The sequence below is a fragment of the Pteronotus mesoamericanus genome, unplaced genomic scaffold, assembly GCF_021234165.1.
Source record: "Pteronotus mesoamericanus isolate MK-2021 breed Mesoamerican mustached bat unplaced genomic scaffold, CSHL_Meso_final contig_24, whole genome shotgun sequence".
In the NCBI taxonomy this organism is placed as follows: domain Eukaryota; kingdom Metazoa; phylum Chordata; class Mammalia; order Chiroptera; family Mormoopidae; genus Pteronotus; species Pteronotus mesoamericanus.
In genome coordinates this window covers 27,932,085-27,953,276 of record NW_026555100.1, presented here as the reverse complement: position 1 = coordinate 27,953,276, position 21,192 = coordinate 27,932,085, and the positions used below count along the sequence as shown (strand labels likewise).

The 21,192-nt window shown below is 36.2% G+C and overlaps 1 protein-coding gene across 1 annotated transcript in view; it reads right to left on the bottom strand.

Moving 5' to 3' along the window:
• The window catches only part of BTAF1 (B-TFIID TATA-box binding protein associated factor 1), a 102,222-nt gene extending 84,017 nt beyond the window's left edge, over positions 1-18,205 (bottom strand). The window contains exons 1-4 of the mRNA XM_054572850.1: positions 17,901-18,205; positions 5,155-5,278; positions 2,115-2,229; positions 162-308 (exon numbers count right to left, since the gene is read on the bottom strand). Coding sequence (XP_054428825.1) covers positions 162-308; positions 2,115-2,229; positions 5,155-5,278; positions 17,901-17,914 — 400 coding nt within the window. The 5' untranslated portion in view covers positions 17,915-18,205. The remainder of the gene's footprint in view (positions 1-161; positions 309-2,114; positions 2,230-5,154; positions 5,279-17,900) is intronic.
• Between the last annotated feature and the right edge of the window lie 2,987 nt (positions 18,206-21,192).

The following is a 21,192-nucleotide window of genomic DNA, read 5'->3' as shown; positions in this document are numbered from 1 at the left end:
AGCACTTCTGATTATCTTACTCACAGCATTCCCAACTACAAACTTCAATCAACCTACATTTTGTGATGTCAGATTTTGCATGACTGATACATAGCATATCAAGTGATAAATAAGTCTGAACCCAAGCATTTCAGACTTTATTCTATGGAACTACTACATACCTGATTTTTCATCTTGTACTTCAAATTCGGCACCAGCAGATCCCAATAGTGATGCCCCATGTTGTAGCAATCTACATATATCAAATCTGTCAAAATTCAATCGATCTGTAGTAGATGAATCTTCCATAGCACTTTCTGAAGTAGGTTCTAGATGAAGTTTAAAAATATTTAATTTGATCATATAGCCAAAATGTAAAATGAAAGAAAACAGCATTACTTATAGTGGATGAGTAATATTTTAAGAAAAGTAGATGAAGGAAGTAGGAAAGCTACTGTGGGTTTATTTATAACAGCTCTTAGTTATTTATGAATAAGCTATTCAGTTGGTGGCTCCTCTTCCAAAAACCATTAGAATATTAGTGGATGTATGTGTAGCTGTTGTTGACTGCAAAACCACAATGTTATATGACAAAAATGTATCTCGTACTGAAATATGAATGTTAAATTTCATGCTGTCTCCACTTACTGTTAAATTGTTTAAAAATACCAAGGGTAACAGTATGAGTTTATTATAGTGCTAAACTGGAAGATAAACATTTTCACAGACTATATTCATAAATAAGACTAATAAGCATTATCCCTCCCTATACCTGAGGAATATTCAGGAGACAAAAGAACTCTATTATTCGATTGAACTCATTTCTCACAATATGAAGCAAACAATAATCCCCTGGTAAATTGCTAAAATTATATATCCATCTGAGGCCTAAAAATATCTACGTATTCTGTATTCCTTCCCCCCAAAAGTTATGGCATTAAAAATTTAAAAATATATTGTAATTGTTCACAGGCTTGTTTAGTTGGCATTTGTATATACTCATCTATACACTGTAACTGCTTGACTTAAAGAGAACTGCTACAAATATTTTAAATTTTCTACTGATAAGCAATATTACTATAAATTTTAATGCCAGTGTAACTAATTTAATAAGTTTATAAAAAGAATCTGAGTTCTAGTATCTCCATATACCAAAATAATCAGAAATAATAAGCTGGAAAAGAAAAAGCTCTTTTCTAAAAACAATTTATAACTTCTTCTGGTTATATATTTCATTTGATGAGAGAAAACACAAATTAACATAATTATGCAAAATAATGTGCCAGCAAATTAAAGCAAAAATTTTAAACAAGCTGAGACTTATGACAAACCAATGTTATCAAAGTGACTTGAAAATGAAACCCGGTTGCACCATATTAAATTTTCACTTGATTAAAATGGGTACTCTTACACATTTTTTAAAAGCATACACTCAGTTTTAAATATCATTACAGGAAATCAGAAAAATAATTTCCACTACAAGATACCTAAAGGACACAAAAAGAAACAGACATACCCACCCATATAGCCATATATAATTGTGCTTAAATTTAGAAAATAATTATACTATTTTTCCACCAATGAAAATTAGGCTACTTCAAATATTTACTTTGTATTGTTTTAATTTTGTTTTTAAAACATAAGTTCCTTCAGGGAACTAATTATTTCTATAAATCAAGCATACTCTAGAATAATTTTAAAAAATATATATGAAAACATTTGGTAGTTTTTTTTAAAGCGTAGTGAAAAATCACCTTATTCAATGTCATTTCTTGACAAGGCTACATCTAAAAGCACGAAAATGATGACTTGAAATTAAAACTGAAATTGTTGAAATATAAAATGTATAGTATAGTTAATTCTACAGTTAGGATTTTACTGCAAACAATTTTTCCACTTAAAAGCACCTTGTTGGGGCGCTGACCCACGTGGCTCAGTTGGTTGAGCATTGTCCTGCAGAGCAAGAGGTCGCTGGTTCAATTTCTAGTCAAGGCACATGCCTGTGTGGCGGGCTGGTCCAGGGTTGGAGCATGAAAAGCAACCCATCCATGTTTCTCTCACAATCGATGTTTCCCTCCCTCTCTTTTTCCCTCCCTTCCCCTCTCAAAATCTTTTTTTTTTTTTTTTTAAAGCACCTGGTTTGGTTCTTGGCACTGGATTCCACTCAGGCACGTTTTTCACTATAGCTTCCACAGCTTGTCCTGCTGCTATCCGAGTATCCCAATTTGTACTTCTTAAGTATATCAACACCTTAAAAAATTATAAAATAATAATAGTTATATACCAAAAAATGTTGTTTGTTCAAGGTAGCCAAAAGAAAGATAAATTTACATGTTATTATTCAATAATTTAGCAGCCCTCAAATTTATATAAAACATCTTGAAATTATTAAATCATCTATAAAATTATATCATTCACAGGAAATATCACTACACCTTAAAAAATGGGGAACTTTTAATAACAGAACATTTAAGTGCATTTAAAAAACAACATAGCTTTTAACATGCTAAAAAGCAAAGAGTGTGATATTGGCAAAAGGACAGGTATATACATTAATAGACTAGAATTGAGAGTACAGAAACAATACTGTGTGTCTATGGCCAACTGATTTTCAACAAGACTGCCAAGGTAATTCAATAGGTAAAGAGTAGTTTTTTATCAACAAATGGTGCTGGGGCAACAAATTTAACATCATATTATACACAAAAACAAACTCAAAATAGGCTATAAGTCTAAAACTAAGAGCCAAAAACTACTAAATTCTTAAACCAAAGGGGTAAATATTTGTGACATTAAGTTAGGTAAGGGTTTTTTTAGATATGACTCCAACAGCAGAAGTGATGTTAAAAAAAATAGACTTCATCAATATTAATAACTTATGTACTTCAAGGATACTATCAAGTAAGCAAAAAGACAACCAACCCACCGACCAGAAGAACATATTTACAAATCAAATACCTGACAAGGGACTTGTATACAAAACATATAAAGGAATCTCACAACTCAATAAAAAAAAACAAACCAACAAATACGCCACTTTAAAAACACATAAATGATCGGAATAGACAATTATCCAAAAAAGATATACAAATGGTCAATAAACACATGAAAACAAGCTCAACGTCACCAGGAAAATGCATATCAAAAGTACAATGAGGTATCACTTTACACTCACTAATATGGATATAATCAAAGTTATTTAATAACAAGTTCCAGCAAAGACACGGAGAAATCAGGTCTCTCATACACTGCTGTTGGGAATGTAAAATGGTGGAGCCAATTCGGAAAACAGCCTGGTAGTTCCTTATAAAGTTAAACATAGTTAGCAGATGATCCCGTAGTTTTACTCCAGGTACACATCCAAGAGAAATAAAAACATACATCCACACAAAAATCTATACATGGATTTTCATAGCAGCATTTTCATTATAGGCTGAAAAGTGTAAAGAACCCAAATGTCCATCAACTGATGAACAGATAAATAAGATATATCCATATAGTATATCCATATCCATGCAATGGAATATTATTTGGCAATGAAAAGAAATATAGTAATGAGACATTCTACAATATGAAAGAACTTTGAAAATATTATTTTAAGTAAAAGAAACCAGTCACAAAAGTTCACACATTTATATAAAATGTTCAGAATAGGCAACTCTATAGACAAAACTAGGTTACTGGTTGCCTAGAACTGGGTATGGAAGGGGGAGTGATGGAAAGTGACTGCTAATGAGCATGAGGATTCTTTTGGGGGAGAAAAAAATGTTTTAAAATTAGATTGTGGCAATGGTTGCACATATCTGTGAATATAATTAAAAAATCATTGAATTGTATACTTTACATGGGTGAACTGTATTGCATGTAAATTATATTTCAATAAACCTGTTTAAAAAACAAAACTGAAGGCAACAGAAAAACAATGAAGGCAGAGAAAAGAGGATAGGAAGAGGTGCTAAAGACAAACTTTGCCTCTTTTGTAATTATCTGATGGCAGCCAGTATCCTGGGGTCTCAGTTATAAAGACCAGAACTCACTTGAAAGGCTGGAAACCTTTTCTCGGTTCAGCACAGATTAGTCTTGCTCATTGTTTCCAGTTTGCACTCATTCAGTCCTCCTTTCTTCCCTTGGGATGAGAGGAAATGGGTATGCTCCTCTATCCCACACCTTATACATGAGTATAATATTGCCTAATATGTACTGTTCTCCATTCTGAGAACATGGAGCCTGTAGATGTCAAATCACTGTCTCTCTCCACCTATATCTTGGATGTAAAGCAGGGAATATATCGGGTCACTGTTAGCCCTTGTGGTAGGAACCAAGTAGTATAGATTTGTACAATATATACCAACAAAGGGCTTTGAAACCCTACTCATAAGAATCAGAGAGGGACAAATGAAAATGAAAAAAGGGGGAAGACCAGTGGGAAAAGAAGTACCTTGGGGCTTCCAATGTCTGGGTTATCATATTGCTCCCACATCCTATTCCCTATTCTCCCATCTCTCAAAGCACTCTTGTTCTTACTTTGCATCCTAGAGATTTAAACACATAGAATTTGCTGCTTACTATCATGCAGGCACACTTCTATAAGCCCAGAGTTCAGTGACAATACCACTATTGCCTAGGGAAAGAACATAGGCTAGAACTATGAAAACTGATTCACCAAAGCAGAAAGCCTCTACTTTCAAAAAGCTGATAACTAAGAATGTAATGACAACTAGCTTCTCATGTATTTTTAGTCATTGCACATGAGTACTCATCCATTTGAAGACTGCCAACTATGATATAATTACTAGCTGTTAAGAACAAGTTATACCACTAACAAACTAGATTAACAACTTAGTTCATTACCAAATTGGGTCAGATTCAAATTTGTGCCACAGGTAAAAGATTTTATGTTGTGTCAAAGCCCTTCAACAATTAAACTTGATGCAAAAAAAAAAAAAAGAAAGAAAAACTAATCTTCCAATAGAAAAAAATAAAGTATGAAGAAATAGCAAAAATTTTTAAATATTAGGAGAAATGTTAAGATATTTAATGAAATTTGAAGATCACAAGCTGTCTCTAAAATAAAATAAGACAATTTCTGTCTTTGCTTTTATGTTCATATCTAATTGTGGAGAACAAATCTCCACAATTGTATTATACTCAAAGGAAAAAAAAAAGAGTTCTTACTTTAGATAAGAGATTATTTAATTCATGGGGATGAAGCTTTACCACTTCTCCAAGTTGTTGTGCAGCAGCTTTTCTTGTAACTGGAGTAGTGCCAGTATCCAGTAAGATAAAAAGACGGTCAAGCCTAAAACAACAAAAATATAATGGTTACTCTGAAACATGTTCTCTCGTATGTATAAGTACGAGTCAATAAAGGTACTGAGCATCTTTCATCAAAGATCTACACTAAGGTTGCAAGGAGAATCTCTACTTCCAAGCAATTTCCTATGACGGTTGAGCGAGAGGGTAAGGCAAATACACAAATAAGTAAAATAGAGAGTACAGTAAGATACATGTCAGAAAAGATGTACTAAATGCTTTAAGGAATGGGAACAAAGAAAGCAAATGCTATATATTCCAAACCGTGTAATACTGTAAAGGTGCCATAAAACACACAGTGTATGAGATGGACCATAATGGTAGAAAAGGAATTCAATACTGGTGGAGAGGAGGTGACAAAAGGAAAAGAGGGAGAGCCACCTGCAAGAAGGAATAACGACACAGCAATAGGAAAAGGAAAACTATACTTAAGGAAGGGACTAAAAACTTGACTGCAATTCAGGATATATTTAAGACAACAGTGTGCGATACAGTTATAGAAATAACTAGAGCCTTTTGTGGGTGGTGGCAAACTCAGAGAGAAGCCTACAAAGGCCTCAGGCATGCCGCAGAATACAAGGTGGTGGGGTATTGCCTGCCCACCTCCAAGTGCTGCACACTGACCCTCTGCCACATGCACCTCTTTCCACCTAATCATGTCGTTGCCAAATCTCGCTTCCGGTACTTCATATCTCAACTGAAGAAGATGAAGAAACCTTCAGGGGAAATTGTCTACTGAGGACAGGTATTCAAAATATCTTCCCTTAGGGGAAGAACTTTGGCATCTGGCTGCAGTGGTCACCACAACATGCACCAGGAGTACCAGGGCCTGACACCAGAGATGCCATCAACCAGTGGTACTGAGAAAGGAGGGCCTGTACCCACTCAATTCAGATCATGGAGGTGGAGGAGATCGCTGCAGCCAGCAAGAGTCCTTGACGAACAGTCAAGCAGTTCCACAACTCTAAGATCAAGTTCCTGCTGTCCCACTGTATCCTTCATTGACAGCACAAGCCATGCTTAATCGCCAAAAGACCCAACATCTTCTCTTAGATGCAGAGTTGCCCAGTCCCCTGGTGTGCCCAAATAAACTCTTTGGAAAAACAAACAAACAAACAAACAAACAAAGAAGTAGCTAGAGCCCTAATGTGGAGACCTTTGAAGGTATAGTTCAACCAACTGTGAAGGTCTTGGGTTAAGAAAATGAAGGGACTGGAGCTATGTTTTAGAAAGACTAATCTGGAAGCACTGTGAAGCATGAAATAAAATGGAAGGAAACTTTTAGAGAATTTAAAGCTAAAAGTGCAGGCCTGAACTATAATCATGGCAAGAATACCATAAAGAGGTTGGGAGAAATGCTGCATAAGTAAATCACACATGGTATAGTAAATGAAATGTTAAGGAAATAAAAAGATTCTGAGACTATGAATCTTAGAAAATGAAGGTGTCATTAAAAGAAATGGGAAGAACAAGTGAGGAAATGTTATAAGATGACAAGTTTACTAGTGGTAGGGAGAGTATAGCAAAGGGGAACCAAAAAGGATAGTTGGAATACAGGTCTGATATTTAGGAGAAAGTTGAGACGAAAAGTATATAGGTATATGTGTCATTTGTATAGAAGTGACAGATATGGCAATAAATAAAATCTCTGAGGAAAGAGTCAAGGCATATGACATAATGTCACAAATTCTAGAGCCATGGCGCCATGGTTCAAATCCCACCAAAGAATACAGTTTGGAATAAAATTACAATGCCTTATATCTGGAAAAAGTAGGGGGAAGTGGAAAACTGTGTTATTTTGTTTTGAGCATATAGTAAAATCCTAAGGTTTTAAAAAGAAAGTCACAAGTAACTACTACAGCTGTCCATATATCATATAGGCCTGGCCCTCCTGTCACAATACTAATCAGGCTTAATGAGATAAAGTGGATGCTGCAAGTAATGAAAGGAAGATGGCTTCACATATGGCATTAATATGTACTTTAAACAAGATGGAGGGTGACAATAGGCAAGGTTACACTGGCTGTTCCCAATCTTATACAAGGGAAAATTTAGGGAATACACCTTCAAATTTAATCAAATGAAGAACAGAAGGCAAGCAAAGTCCCAAAGCTAGTCATGAACATTAAGCATTAATACACTGTAAAGCGGCTCATATTTTACTTCTGGGATTCTTTTTCTTTCGTAAAGAGCTAAAAAATTACAAAACAAAGCTCTGAAAGCCTTTCACAAGATAAACCTCTACGGTGGCAAGTGAAATAGGCAGAGTTTTTTGTTTCTTTTTTATTGTAGTATTTCAAATTAGCCAGTCATTAAGAACTACAAAATCATTGCAACTGGTAAGAAATATAACTAAAACATATTTTTCTGTCAAGAAGGCTAAGGGTACTATAAAAACTTTTCAATTATTTCAGAACAAAACACTAAAAGGCAAGGTTCAAATTTTATAGTTACGGGTATATAAGAAGGACATACATCAAGAAAAATATTTGAGCCCTGCCCAGGTGGCTTGGTTGGCTGAAGCGATGTCATGTACACCAAAAGGCTGCAAGTTCAATCCTCAGTGAAGGCACATACCTAGGTCGTGGGTTCAATGTTTCTCACTTTCTTTCTCTCTAAAATCAATTAACACATTCTTGAGGATTAAAAAATAAATAATTTTTTAAAAAGTATTTGAGGCAATTAAAGTCAGTAACATAAGACAAAAATAATACACACAATTTTTGCTCCCAATATACTGTATGGCACACAGAGTTATTAAAGGAAATGAATTTTTATAAAACATGCAAAAATTAACTTAAACATACTCTGTGCATAGATACATCCCACTTATTCATTTAATGCTATCTAAGTATTTGTCTTTACCCATTCATTCATCAATTTTTCTAAAGGATTTGGTGAACACTGACTCAGAGAGATAATGGAACAAAAGAAAGGGGAAAAAAATTTTTTTTCACAGTTGGTGTTCTTAAAAATTTCCAAGACTAAGTCAGATCCTAAACCCCACCTCAGAAAATGATTTCCCACACCCATCCCATACATAACTCTCAGAATGCCCTTTATTTCCATCTTTAAAAGTGGTTGCAACATTAAAGATTGTAAGAACCCTTGCCAAACCAACAAGCATCTGCATACTGCCATGACCACATAATTTAGAATGCCTATGCTCAATGAAAAGAAATATGTGAAAAGAAAATTTAAACATCTACAAATTACTTTCTGTAAGCATCAAGGCAAGTATTCATTTAAATCTTCTGTGGCAGGCAAAATTATCCAAAATTAAGTAAGTTTTACTATAAAGAATATATTATCCTTAGGTCAAATCTACGCTACAGTGGACTTACAATTGCATGTGCTGCACGTATTCATGTATTCTTTATAACAATATGGGCTTCTCTTGTATGCATACAGTTCACATAGATCCAGCACTTCCCTATAAGAAATAGTTGTAAAATGGAAACTAGACTGAAATTAGAAGACCTTGAAAGGTCCTACCTCTGTCACTTATAAGAGGACTTAGGTAAGCTCACTTTGTTTTAACCTCTTATTTTGGAGGTAAAACTAGATAATTTAGCTGTATTTTATAGCTTCACATCATTGCAATATTTTTTGTACTTTTCCCCCCTTATATAACATGTTTTTCAGTGTCAGTTTCCTTAGACCTCTGCAAAGATTTTAACTACTTCATAATTCCTTTTCCATATGGAGTTTCTGCTTTTTGTGAAAGCAAAGCAGGCTGCAAAACGAATACTCTAAGGAAGTGACAATAACAACCTCTATAAATCCATGTGTAACAAGTTAAAAGAAAAATGACAGCTTTCAAAGTTTCCCCCAATCATTTCCACATTCCTTAAGTCCCAATTACACCATTCCCTATTCCTTAAAAAAAGAATGGACTACTTCACTGAGTACCTAGATCTCCAGGTTATGGTACACAAACAACCTCAGGCCCTCTCCTCACTATCTCTAAAGACTGATCTTTACACTTACCCTCCCTCTATTTCAGATGAAAAGAGTGTCCCCATTCTTCAAGATTTAGATATTAACCCACTGTTTCTTGACACCATCCCCTTCTATCTTCACTCAATTATCTTTTCTACATCATCTCAAACACTGCCTTATTAATTCATTCTTTTCTATCTTCAAATATGCAGAGGTCTGTCCCTAATGAGCAAATAAATTCCCAGACCTTCATCATCTAGAACACTTTTCTTCCTGCCAAGTATCTTGAACCAGTGTTCAAAATCACCTTTCACTTCATTACCATACACAATTTAATCTGTATGAGTCAAGTTCCTAATCCTTTTCCACTGCTGAAATAGCACACCTGAAAGTCACCAATTAACTTGTAAGATCCAAATTCGATTTTTTAATCCAATTTTATTTACTCCTCTATGACATCTGATATAAGCAAATACTCTATTCTTAAAATACTTTCCTTCCTAAATTTTCATGTTATTACCCTGTTCTCTAAACTCAATTTTTCTTTGGTTTCCTTACTCTTAACATTCTTAATATGAACATTCTCCCAGATTCAATCTTTGGTGGCTTATCGCTCTCGTTTCTCACTTAGGAAACTGTATTATTTGTTAAAACTATAACACAGTACAAATAACCCCTAATTTGTCCTCTCTGGAAGCTCTGCCACACTTACGATTGCCTGGTGAGCATAACTCCATACTAATGTGATCTTATTGCCAGATTTACTTCCTAAAGTACAGTTTGATCAAATTATACCTTTCTCTAAACTGTTTAATGGCTCACCCTCACCTATCAGCAATCAAAAATGAAAAAGTACCTCCCAAACATGGACCTTCTGGTGTTCATAACTTTGTCTATATTGTTTCCTCCACTTGAGATGTCTTGTCTTGGTTCAATTCTTCAGCTAGCTCCCACCCATCAAGATTTAAAGTCCTTTACCCTCCTGAAACCATCTCAAATTATTACTTCCTCTTCTGAAATCCACATGAATTCTCATCTTAGACAGACGTTTTGGCATTTATTATGCTTTGTTTTGTGGCATCTCCTACATTGAGTTGTCACATGATGTTTTATGCTCATTAGACTTGACCTCCTTCAGAGACTGAAGTCTCCCACAACACTTTGCGCAGTATTTAAATATAGTTGAGTCGCTGGTGTTCACTATAATTAAAATTACAGATAAAGACAAGTTCAAATTTCTTGGTGACAAATTTAAGCACCATTTTTAACAAAAAAAAAAAAAGTGTGCTATATTACAGTTTCTATGCTTCCTTTGAGAAACATCCTTAATCTACAACAGATGTATTATGTAAAAACAAGCTATAAAAATAACAGAACTGATGGTAAGGTAATGCTTCAGTTAGTGAGAAGATCAGCATAACAGTACTTTAGTATTCTAAACTTCAAGGCAGTTATATCTGCTTCAAACAGCAAACTAAAAGAGACCAAGCAGTAGGCACTGTATTCCTTCAATAATCTCCACCCTTGCTAAACTTTCCTTTAGTCCCCTGTTACCTAACTTCATTAGAACCACACACCTGCCCAAAGACCTTCAACCCCTCTCTAACCTAAGGCTGATCTGTCTCACAGCAACATAGTTCTTCTTGCCTCTCCTTTCTGCAAAGCCTTTTATCTCAGTGCCATGTCATGTCACCTGTGCTCCTCCACCAGCCAACTCCCCTAAGGGTAGCCGATCAGCTCACTCTCTCATCCAGTTCCAGGCCTGTTTATTCTCACATCTTCCACCTTGGTGGTAACCAAACATGCCACCCTGAATAGAGGAATGAGGACACAAGAATGTTTACTTGGTCCTCTTGGCTCAAAACCCCTTTTGGGGTTCTCCATTCCTTTCTCCAGGACAGCGGATTCAATACCACTCAAAAGGAAGAACGAAGTGGCGCACAGACCAGGATCTGACAAGGGGGCAGTCTGACCTGTTAACCCAGGGTAGCCAGCTATAAGGAAAGCAGGGTAAGCATCAGGGCCAGGCCACAGTGGGAAAGGCTGGTAGAGTGAACTAGCGGGAGAGGGGCAAGGGCTTGAGACTGAGTATTATGTTGGAGGGCAGACAGGGTCCTTGGCAAGGGAGAGTCCTGAAGGAAGCTGGGTGGTCAGAAGAAAAAGGAAGTTAAAAGAAGGGCGGTTTGAGGGAACACAGTACTTATCATAATACTTCTTCAAGCTAAACTTTCTCTTGAAGGTAGTAGGAAAAAAAAATGTCATTCTTCATTCTCTGAAGACAGACAGATGGAGAAGAAAGAGGTAACAGATGTCAACTGAATGTAAGGTACCAAAGACTACAGGAGAATAATTTAAATAAAACATAAGGTAATTCTATTCGACAACATCCACTGCTTCTGAATCTACTGATGATAAGAAACCTGGCCCACTTTCAATCTGGATTTTAATTCAGAGAGATAACTATACAAGACATGATTCATATTTTGTTTACCAACTTGTGATTTCAGCCAACTGCTCTAAAGACTGCCTAGAAAAAGAGAACAGGAAGTTTGCAGAGGTTATACTGGCGGCTGCCATCCAACCCCTCTTCTCTTCAGCTCTTTGCATTACGATATTTCATAAAGACATAAAAAGAAACTGAAATAAATCATACAAAGATGCACAAAAGTAGGTTTACAGTTGTAAAACCAGTACATAAACAATAATACAAGAATAAACTGTGTTTTGCATACTCACAACTCTGAACAACTTTTGCCTACCCCATATATATTTTGAAATATGCCCTAGATTACCACTTCATCGTGAATAACAGGTATGTGTTGCATTTCTACTCCTAAGTTATTTGATTAAGAATCAAAGATATAAAATATAACTTCCTCAATCTATTTCCAATCTCAATATTCTCAGAATAAATTTAATCTCTGAAAATTTGTGGAGAGTCAACCAACAGAATACATCACAAGAATGGCTTTGTAAACTTCACTAAAAGAGAGTGATCAGTCAAGTTTGTCCATTTTGTATTTTTTACATTTAGCAAAAGTGCACTAAAATTTAAAACAAAAACTATTTGAATTTTTACTTTTCTGTGTTACATAGGGAATAAGTATCTGATATAAATACTGTCCTAAGTACCACAGATTACCATTAAGCAAGAAAGTTATGGTCGAAAGAAAACAACTTCCAAGAAATTCCCTAAACTGGTGTTTTAAAATGCAAATCTTCAAGTTCATACTGTGGCTAATTTGAAACTATGTTAATGTTATGTTCTTTAAACAAGAAAGTAGATTAATTTAAGATACCATATAGAACACAAGAGTGAGGGGAAGAGTTGGGGGAGGGGAAATGGCAAAAACTGTACTTGAACAACAATTAAAAAAGGAAAAAAAAAAAAGAACACAAGGGTGAATATGCAGATGTGAAACCACACCAAAACGAGGGGCATGGCGAGGTACATGCTAGATAAATTTTATTTCCCCCATTCCCACACTAGAACATAAATGTCATGGGAACGGGGACTCCATTTTTGTTCTGTGCTGTATCTCCAGCACCTAGAACACAGGAAGCATTCTTGTTAAATAAATGCTAAAAAAAAAAAACAAAAAAAAACAAACACCAAAATAACCAAGTTGTATTACCGCCTTCAGGACACTTTTACCTAATCTTTACCCCAATCTAACAGCCCATAGCCTTTTGCATGACTTTCTTAAGGTAAAATCTGGGTTCCTCAGCAGAAATATGTTTTTTTTTATCTTTAAAAATATATTTAATTTTTACATCTTCAGGCCATTTCTTTTTTTAATATTTTATTGTTTATGCTATTACAGTTGTCCCACCTTTCTCCCTTCTCCCCATTCTCCACCCAGCTACTTCCATAATCAGTCCCTTCACCATTGTCCATGCACAGAAATAGTGGTGGTCTTAAAATTTCATACAAAATTATATATTTTAAAATGGTAAGTTTTATGTTATGTTTTTTATCCCATTAAAAAAAAAACCCTTTATTCAAGTATTTTGAGTAATAAACCAAAGATACAGGAAAGAATTTACCATAAGGATTGAAATGAAAGCTTCTATAATGCCTCCTCTACCTTTTCTGGCTTCTTTGTACCTAAATTTGTTTAAGTATGAAATACGTGATAGAGAGTCATCCTTTAGTAGCAAGGGAGATTGGTCCCAGGACACACCCACTCCACCCTCCTTGGATACCAAAATCTGCGGATGCTCATATCCACTATATAAAATGGCATAGTATTTGCATATAACCTATGTATATCTTCCTATATACAGCAGGTCCTCAAATAACATCATTTTGTTCAAGGTCATTTCATTATAATGTTGATGAAATGATGAGATGCCACAGGAACTTACTGTTGTTTATATCAATTAGTGTTTGATAAAATGGTTTCATTTTAAGTTGTCTCCCTTAGAGTCTCAGGACCTACCAACTGTTAAGTGAGGACTCAGTGTACTTTAAATCATCTCTAGGTTCTTATACCAAAGACAAAGCAAATGCTATGTAAATAGTTATTATACGGTATTGTTTAGGGAATGACAAGAGTCTGTACACGCCCAGTACAGAGGCAACCACTGTAGGCCTAACTACATAGCACACATCAACAACATAACCTTTTTCCCCCAAATATTTTTGATCCACAGTTGGTTGAATCCAGATGCAGAACCTACAGATATGGACCACCCACTGTATGCAATTTACAATAATCCCTTCTGTCAATCCTATAATGAATTGAAATTAGCAGTAAAGGAGGAATAGGCCTAGCAAACACATGAAACATGCTGTCCTATAAATAATTAAGATCATTCTGGCATCTCCCCTGTTATTAGGAAGAATCCACTGCAACTTCCCCCACATCAAGACTTCCTTTTATTTGGCAGAACATACCTGTTGAAACAATGTTTCTCTGGAGTATCAGCAGTGCAGAAAGAAAATTAACAAAACAGAGCAAAGTTCTGTTAGTATGTAGCAATTTGTTTCTTCCATAACGGGGGATGTTCTGACTTTTTCCTGAATCTTTTCTGAACACTGCATCATTTTCAAACGCAAAGATGTATGTGACAGGTATAAGGAATGGCTTCTAAGTAGTCAAATTGTAATTACTGTATAGACATTTTAGGTATGAGCCTTTATAGCTTAAGTCACTGAGGAAAATTTCTCTAAGTTTAATTTTTTTTCTATATGATCAAGGAAAAACTGTGTTCGTATTAGCTAGACAATGTAAAACAATAGTCGACTGATCCAATTATGGCATAAACAGGCAAAGGTTATCAAAAAACAACCTTTAAAAAAATCTGTATTAAGCCATAGAACCCAGTAATTTACAGATTCACCATCTTCTGTAATGAGCATAATTCCCCTTAACAATTCTTCTAAAGCTGCCTTTACTGTTGGGAGCCCAACCCCAACTAGGTAGGTAACAGATGATACTGGGAGAAAGGCTCACAAAACAAAACAGCTGTATTCAAAGATTTAACAATTGTAATATCAATTGTTTGCAAACAACACTGGAAGCTGTAATGCTACTAATTTGTCCTTTTCCTGAAGCTAGTTTCATAGGAGCAAGTCAAGTAGCTAGTGAGTGAGCTTAACTGATTTTCTGGCATTCACATTCAAAGGGCAACATTGTTTTCTACTCCTACATTTGTATATCATCTCTTTTATTAAGGGTCTAGAGGAATTACACATTCTTCAGTAATACTTCACTGCATTTTATGGAGAACTTCAAATGTTATAATTGTATATGTGCTGCTGAAGGGAGCACAAAATGCTATAATTGTGTTTGCAGTTTCAGAGAGTCACAAAGTTTGTGGTGAGTTTTTTTGAGGGGCGAGGGGGCAAGATTTAACTCACCCACGCATCAAGAGTTGACCATGCATTTCATAATTTGCCACATTCTTACAATTCAAAGTACAGTAAAACTATACGCTTTTATAAAACTATAAGCAGGGTCTAAAAAATTTGATCATACAAAATGCACGGTTACATTATAGCCAATTTGCATTTTAAAATACCACACTATCTGGCTTTTTTTGGGGGGGAGGGCTACACAAGAAAGAAGTGTCGCAGAGATAAAAGCTTAAAGGGTGAGAACACAGATTTAGAAAAGGGGGAGGGAAATGTGGAGAGAGAGATGCATAGACCTTGACACAAGATGAAGCTAAAAAGGTGAAATAGGAGCCAGATCACAAAGGATCTGGTAAGATACATTTAAGAAATTTGGACTTTATCCTATGGCATTCAGAAGAAAAATGACCACATTAAAATTTGTATATTAGCAAATAATATGGCTGAAGTGAAGAATAAAGTAGAAAGAGACGCTACAGGAAGCAAAAAGATCAGGTGGCTGCTGTTGCAGTTGTCTTGGATTAGAGATGACGGTGTTATGAAGCAGGATAGTGGTAACTGGTATGGGGGGTGGGGAACTGACCAAAGATTAGAACGGTAGAATGGACAGGACTGGGTTTGGTGACTTGCTGGCTGAGGGGAAAGGAGGGAGGGAGAAGTCAAATATTATTCCCAATTTCTGAACCTGGCAATTGAGGGAATAATGGTACCACCTTACTGTTTCCTTTCTGTTGGAAATATTTACGAGGTCCTAAAAATATTACAAAGACTCTTTTCAACTATGTGCATTGATATAAATGGAGCAAAAATATTTCAGATTTAATTCTAGCAAATATGATTTTTATCTCTTGAACCATCTCCCACCTATTCTGCATAAAATATTAAAATGAGTTTGTATTCCACAAGCATACATGAACAGGAGAAAAAGAATGGTTAAGAATAGTTATTAAAGAAACATGTTTAGTGCATGGAGAAGGTCAGTTTGAAATTAAAGTTTGCTATTCAGAGTGAATCCGCAGATGAAAAAGGAAAGAACTGACAGTATCCCCAAAATACAAGTCTCAAAAGTGTTTTCTCTGAACTACTATATTACTAAAATATGCACAGGAATAGCTCCTTCATAAAACCATGACAGGCTTTTAGAAAAATAGAATTTAACAAAATTTTGGCAAAGTGAATAATAAAGAACCTCCAGAGGAAAAAAAAGCACTATCCTTTTAAAATCCAGTATCAAGAACAAAAGGCAGTACCTTTAGAAATCCACTCACTCATGTTCAGAAATTTAGGTGCCCTGAACTTCTATAAATAGATTAGCATTGGTCAAGCAGATTAGGCTCTTCTTAAACACTTTCATTTTTGTGTCTATAAAACTATATCCCATACTGTGAAAATGCACTTAGCTGTAAGAAATGAATTTCAAGAGCGACTCATTCCCTTAAACATTGTTATCACCTGATAAACAAATCTCATCTTAAGTTTATGTATCAATGTCCTTATAATGAATGTATGTATGTATGTATGCATGTATTTATATGGACAGTAACATTAGAAAATAACAATTTTCTGTATTTGCAGAAAATACAATTTTCTGTACAATTTTCTGCATATACCACTGTATTCTCTCAAGACACTTCACTATATATCACAAAATAAGAATTTTCTCACATTGAATGGATTCAATTAAACTATGAAACTAAAATTAGATGCTCCATACTACAGGTACCTAGCAACCCCCTTCACCCAGCTCCCATGGGCTTCTTCCACAAACTATTTCATCAGTTATCTGGGGAGTCTGTGAGGCACGGGTGATCTTTTTCTCTTGCAAAACAGATAAAGCTTGAACACATATAGTATTGAAGAAATGTATTTAATTAATTATGAAAAAAAGGAAAACTATTTGTTTTCTGAACTATCATTTTTCCTTCAGTTTATGTGGTGAGAGGACCCAAATCTCATGAAAATTTACCCCATAAACTCCAATGAACTTGCTAAACCCTTCTGGCTGCTATCGGAGGGACTGTCCCCTACTTACACGGACCTAGACCCACTAAAATCAAACCTCTAACAAAAAGTTGTCCCACCATTAGGCCATATTGCAGGGAAGGAAGGCTTGCCTCCTATAGTTATCGAAGCACGTTGACTTTCCTACGGTTCTCCTAGACTTTCCTGTTGATAGACAATATTGTTAGTTTAAGATCTGTGATATATCTTTCACGCTTTAGTTAAGGAAAATGAAACTAATACAATAATTTGCCAAAGACTACAATGCTCACAATTGAATGCTTACTGCTACACAGAATGAAGAATTTTTACTGTGAAGTTAAAAAAAAAAAAAAAAGTCCTCAGGAAAAAAACATATCCTTAAAGCCGCAAATACAAAATTTCAACGTAACTAGGTCTCTTAGATAATAGTACTCTAATAGCCCCGACTTAGACAGTTGCCACCAAGTTTCCCCGTGAAATGGAGGTTAGGGATCAGCCTTAGAGTACTAAGAGAGAAGGGTCTCCTAAAACTGAAAGAGGGAAGAGAAACCAGACAAGAGAATCATGATGATGAAGACAAAAACCAGCTCCATCGTGGCCATAAGTCAATTCCACAATTACAAAAAGATATTTCGAACCATTCATGAAGAGTAACCCGAGCCCAAAGCTCCGCAGACTGAGGGACGAACTCCGAAGTCTGTGGAAGAAGGCGCCCGAGCCCAGTGACAACGGGAACCTCTCCCTTCTAGGAGTGGGGTCACCGAGAAGAGACGGTGCCTTGCCTGGGCCGCCTTCCTGCCCGCTCGTCAGGAGCGAGACCCACCTGGAGACCGCCATGACCGAGCGCCGGCGGTTCGAGGTTCCCCGCGAGCTAGGCGCCGAGCCGCTGAGGCGCTAGTTTCCAGGGACTAGGGCGGCGCAGGCCCAGGACGCGGAGCAGAGACGAGCGGACGGTGCGGCGCGGAGCGTCCCAGCACGGGCCCTCGGGCATCTGTCCCACCACCTACACAAGCTCGTCCCCGCCGCTTCGCGGGAGCAGGGGGTCTGACACAGCCGAGGCGGCAGTCCGCCGACCCGCACGACTTCAAACCCGGTGCCCCCAGCTCCGCTCTTTGCTGACGCAGGCGTCGGCACGCCGAACTGGGCGTCAGCGCGCCGGAAGTGACGTCACTCACCGTGAGGGGCTCCGCTCTTCCATGAGGGTAGTTTCGTTGGAGCAGCTTTGGCCTGCTGTGCGCGCTCAAAAAATAAAATAAAATAAAACAAGTCCCTTCGTGGTCATCTGGAGAGGATCGTTAGTCTTAAAACAAGGCGGAAGGAAGACATACGGGACCCCTTATTTTCTAGAAAAGGAAAAAAGGCGATTTAGCCAAGGTTCCGGAAGTTCAAAAACTTGGTTTCTAAATCTTTACTGTCCCATCCTCATCCCACCGGACTGCTTATAGAGAAAGCAATTACGACGGACCTTAGGATGCTCTAATTCAGGTGGTGATGCCAGGGGGAGGGGTAAAATTAAGAAAGATCTGCAGTGGCGCTTTGACACGGCTCACATTTGCCACGTTTGCCAAAAGTTCTACACATGAATTCGAGGGAAGGTCTTTTGGCAACCATTTTGCCAAGTTTGATTTCTTAATTGTTTATGTTTTTGGTACCTTTATTTTCTCAACCAGACTTGAAAACCCAGGGGATTGGGGAGGGGGGGAGATTTATCTGGCTGTTCGGGTGCTTAATTCATTAGGCTGTTAAACTTTATCCTGTCACCTTGTGCAGGCGCTTATTATCATAAACTTGATTTTAATGGAAGTAGTCAAAAGTAATATTTCTCCACCTACTTAAGTCGAGCCCATCTTATGCGCCACTAAACAGCTTCATCTAAATTAAAAAACAAAACAAAACTGCTTTTATTGTGTCACTCTTCTGCTTGTAAAATCTGTACAGGGGCTTCTTATTACCTGAAGAGGCTATGTCTCAACTCGAGTCTGTTTTTCATCTATAAAAAGAGGCTAATGAGAAGTACTCTAGAAGGTCATAGAAAAAAAATGAGGTCATGTATCTAGAAGAGCTTAAAAGAGCCTTGTAAACAATAAAGAAGTATAAAAATATAAGGGGAAAGAAACTAGCTTAAATACCTGCTATGTCATAGGCATTTGGCATGCATTATCTCATATAATTTGTGGGCTAGCTTTGCAAAGTAAGTTTTAATCTTTGCTTTATACTTGAATAAACTAAGCTTAGAAAGTTTAAGTAATTTGCCCAAGATCCAAGCTAGTAATAACATTTACTGTTCATTCATTCATCAAATATTTATTTGGCATCTATTCTGTGTCAGACACTGTGCTAGGCACTGTTGTTCAGATATCTTCACATTTCACAGTCTCCTCTCACCTGCATTCTCAAATTTATCTCCCACCACTGAAACTAACCAGCAGATACTATTCACCGACTGGGACTACATTGATTTATTCAGCCAAAATTAGGTACCTACCACATTTGTAAACTGTGCACTAGAAAATAGGGCTTCAAAAGAAACCAGAACAGAGAAGGTGCCCAGTCTGGTTGAACTTACATTCTAAAGGAAGGAAAAAGAGGAAACATATTTGTGTGTGTGTGTGTGTGTGTGTGTGTGTGTGTACACATATATACATATATAAACTTTATGTGTACATAAACTTTACATGTTATGTAAAACAGAATGATGAGGTAGAGAAAGTGATTAGAAAGTCTAGACTCTAGACTGGGTAATTAGTGAAAAACCAAAGAATCACTTAAGCTGAGGCCCAAATGGCAAAAGGAAGCCTTTCAGGTAGAGGAGACACTAAGTGTAAATGTAAAAACTGAAGAGAAGTCAGCTGTGTTGGGAGACAAACTGGGTGAGGTAGAAAGGAGGCATTATAAGGAATTGGGATTATACTACAAATGCAGTAAAAAGTCATAGGAGGGTTTTAAGCATGTGAATAAAATGATCTGACATTTTTAAAGTCTTTAATATCCAAGAGGTAATTAAATATATAGTCCTAAATGACATTTAGAAGAAAGAGCTGATACTATAGGTTTGTAAGGGATAGTGTAATCAAATATACTGATATTAGACTGAATTGTCTTTAAATCATTTCTCACCATGCTTAACAGCTGTGTGTCCAGGGGAGTTGTATAACTTGTAAGCTTCAGTTCCTTCACCTGGGAAATGGGAATAATAATAGTAACTCATAGGGCTGTGGTGAGAATTAACTGAGATAATGAATATACCGCATTTAACCAAATGACTGTCACTATAAACACTAAAAGTATTAATTACATGGATTATTCTTTTGTTAACTACATGATCTTAAGCAAGTGACTTAACTTCTATATCTCAATTTCCTCAGCTGTAAAATTGGGATAAAAATAGTAGTGGTCCACAACCCTTACCTGAAACCCCTGCCAGATGGTTTTCTAAATTTAGAATTCTTTCGATTTTGAAAAGCTATCCTAAATACATACCTTGTTTATGTCACATCCCAACACCTTCAAGGGCAGCATCTTATAATCAAATACACTTATAGTTCTGCAGCAAAATGTATTAATAGCCATATTAAGAGTAATAAATAAAAGACTGTAGATAGCTACATACCAATTCAGGTGAAGTTTTGCTGCCAAATGGAAGTTTTAAAAGTATGGTTTATAGAACTTAATTTCAGAATTATAAATAATGAATCATATACCTTCTACATATATATAAAGGTATGTATAAAGTTGTAAGGATTAAATAAGTTTATATGTGATACACTTACAAAACACTAAATACTAAGTAAATATTAAGGGTTTTTTGTTTTGTTTTGTTTTTTTGGTTTTTTTTTTTTACCACCAGAAAGGTAGCTTCAAAAGTCAATTGCAAAAAAAAAAAAAGCTACTGAAAAAAGAAAGTTGGACACTTGGCTCTACATGTGGCAGGGGAAAATCAAATTCCTACTTCATATCACATCCCAAATAAATCTCATGTGGATTAGAGATCTAAAAAGGAAAAAACAGAACTCTGAAACTATTAGGACGCTATATTAAAGAATATTTTAACCTCGAGTAGGAATGGATTTATTAATGTACAAAAAAAATTTACCACTGAGGGAAAAATAGACAAA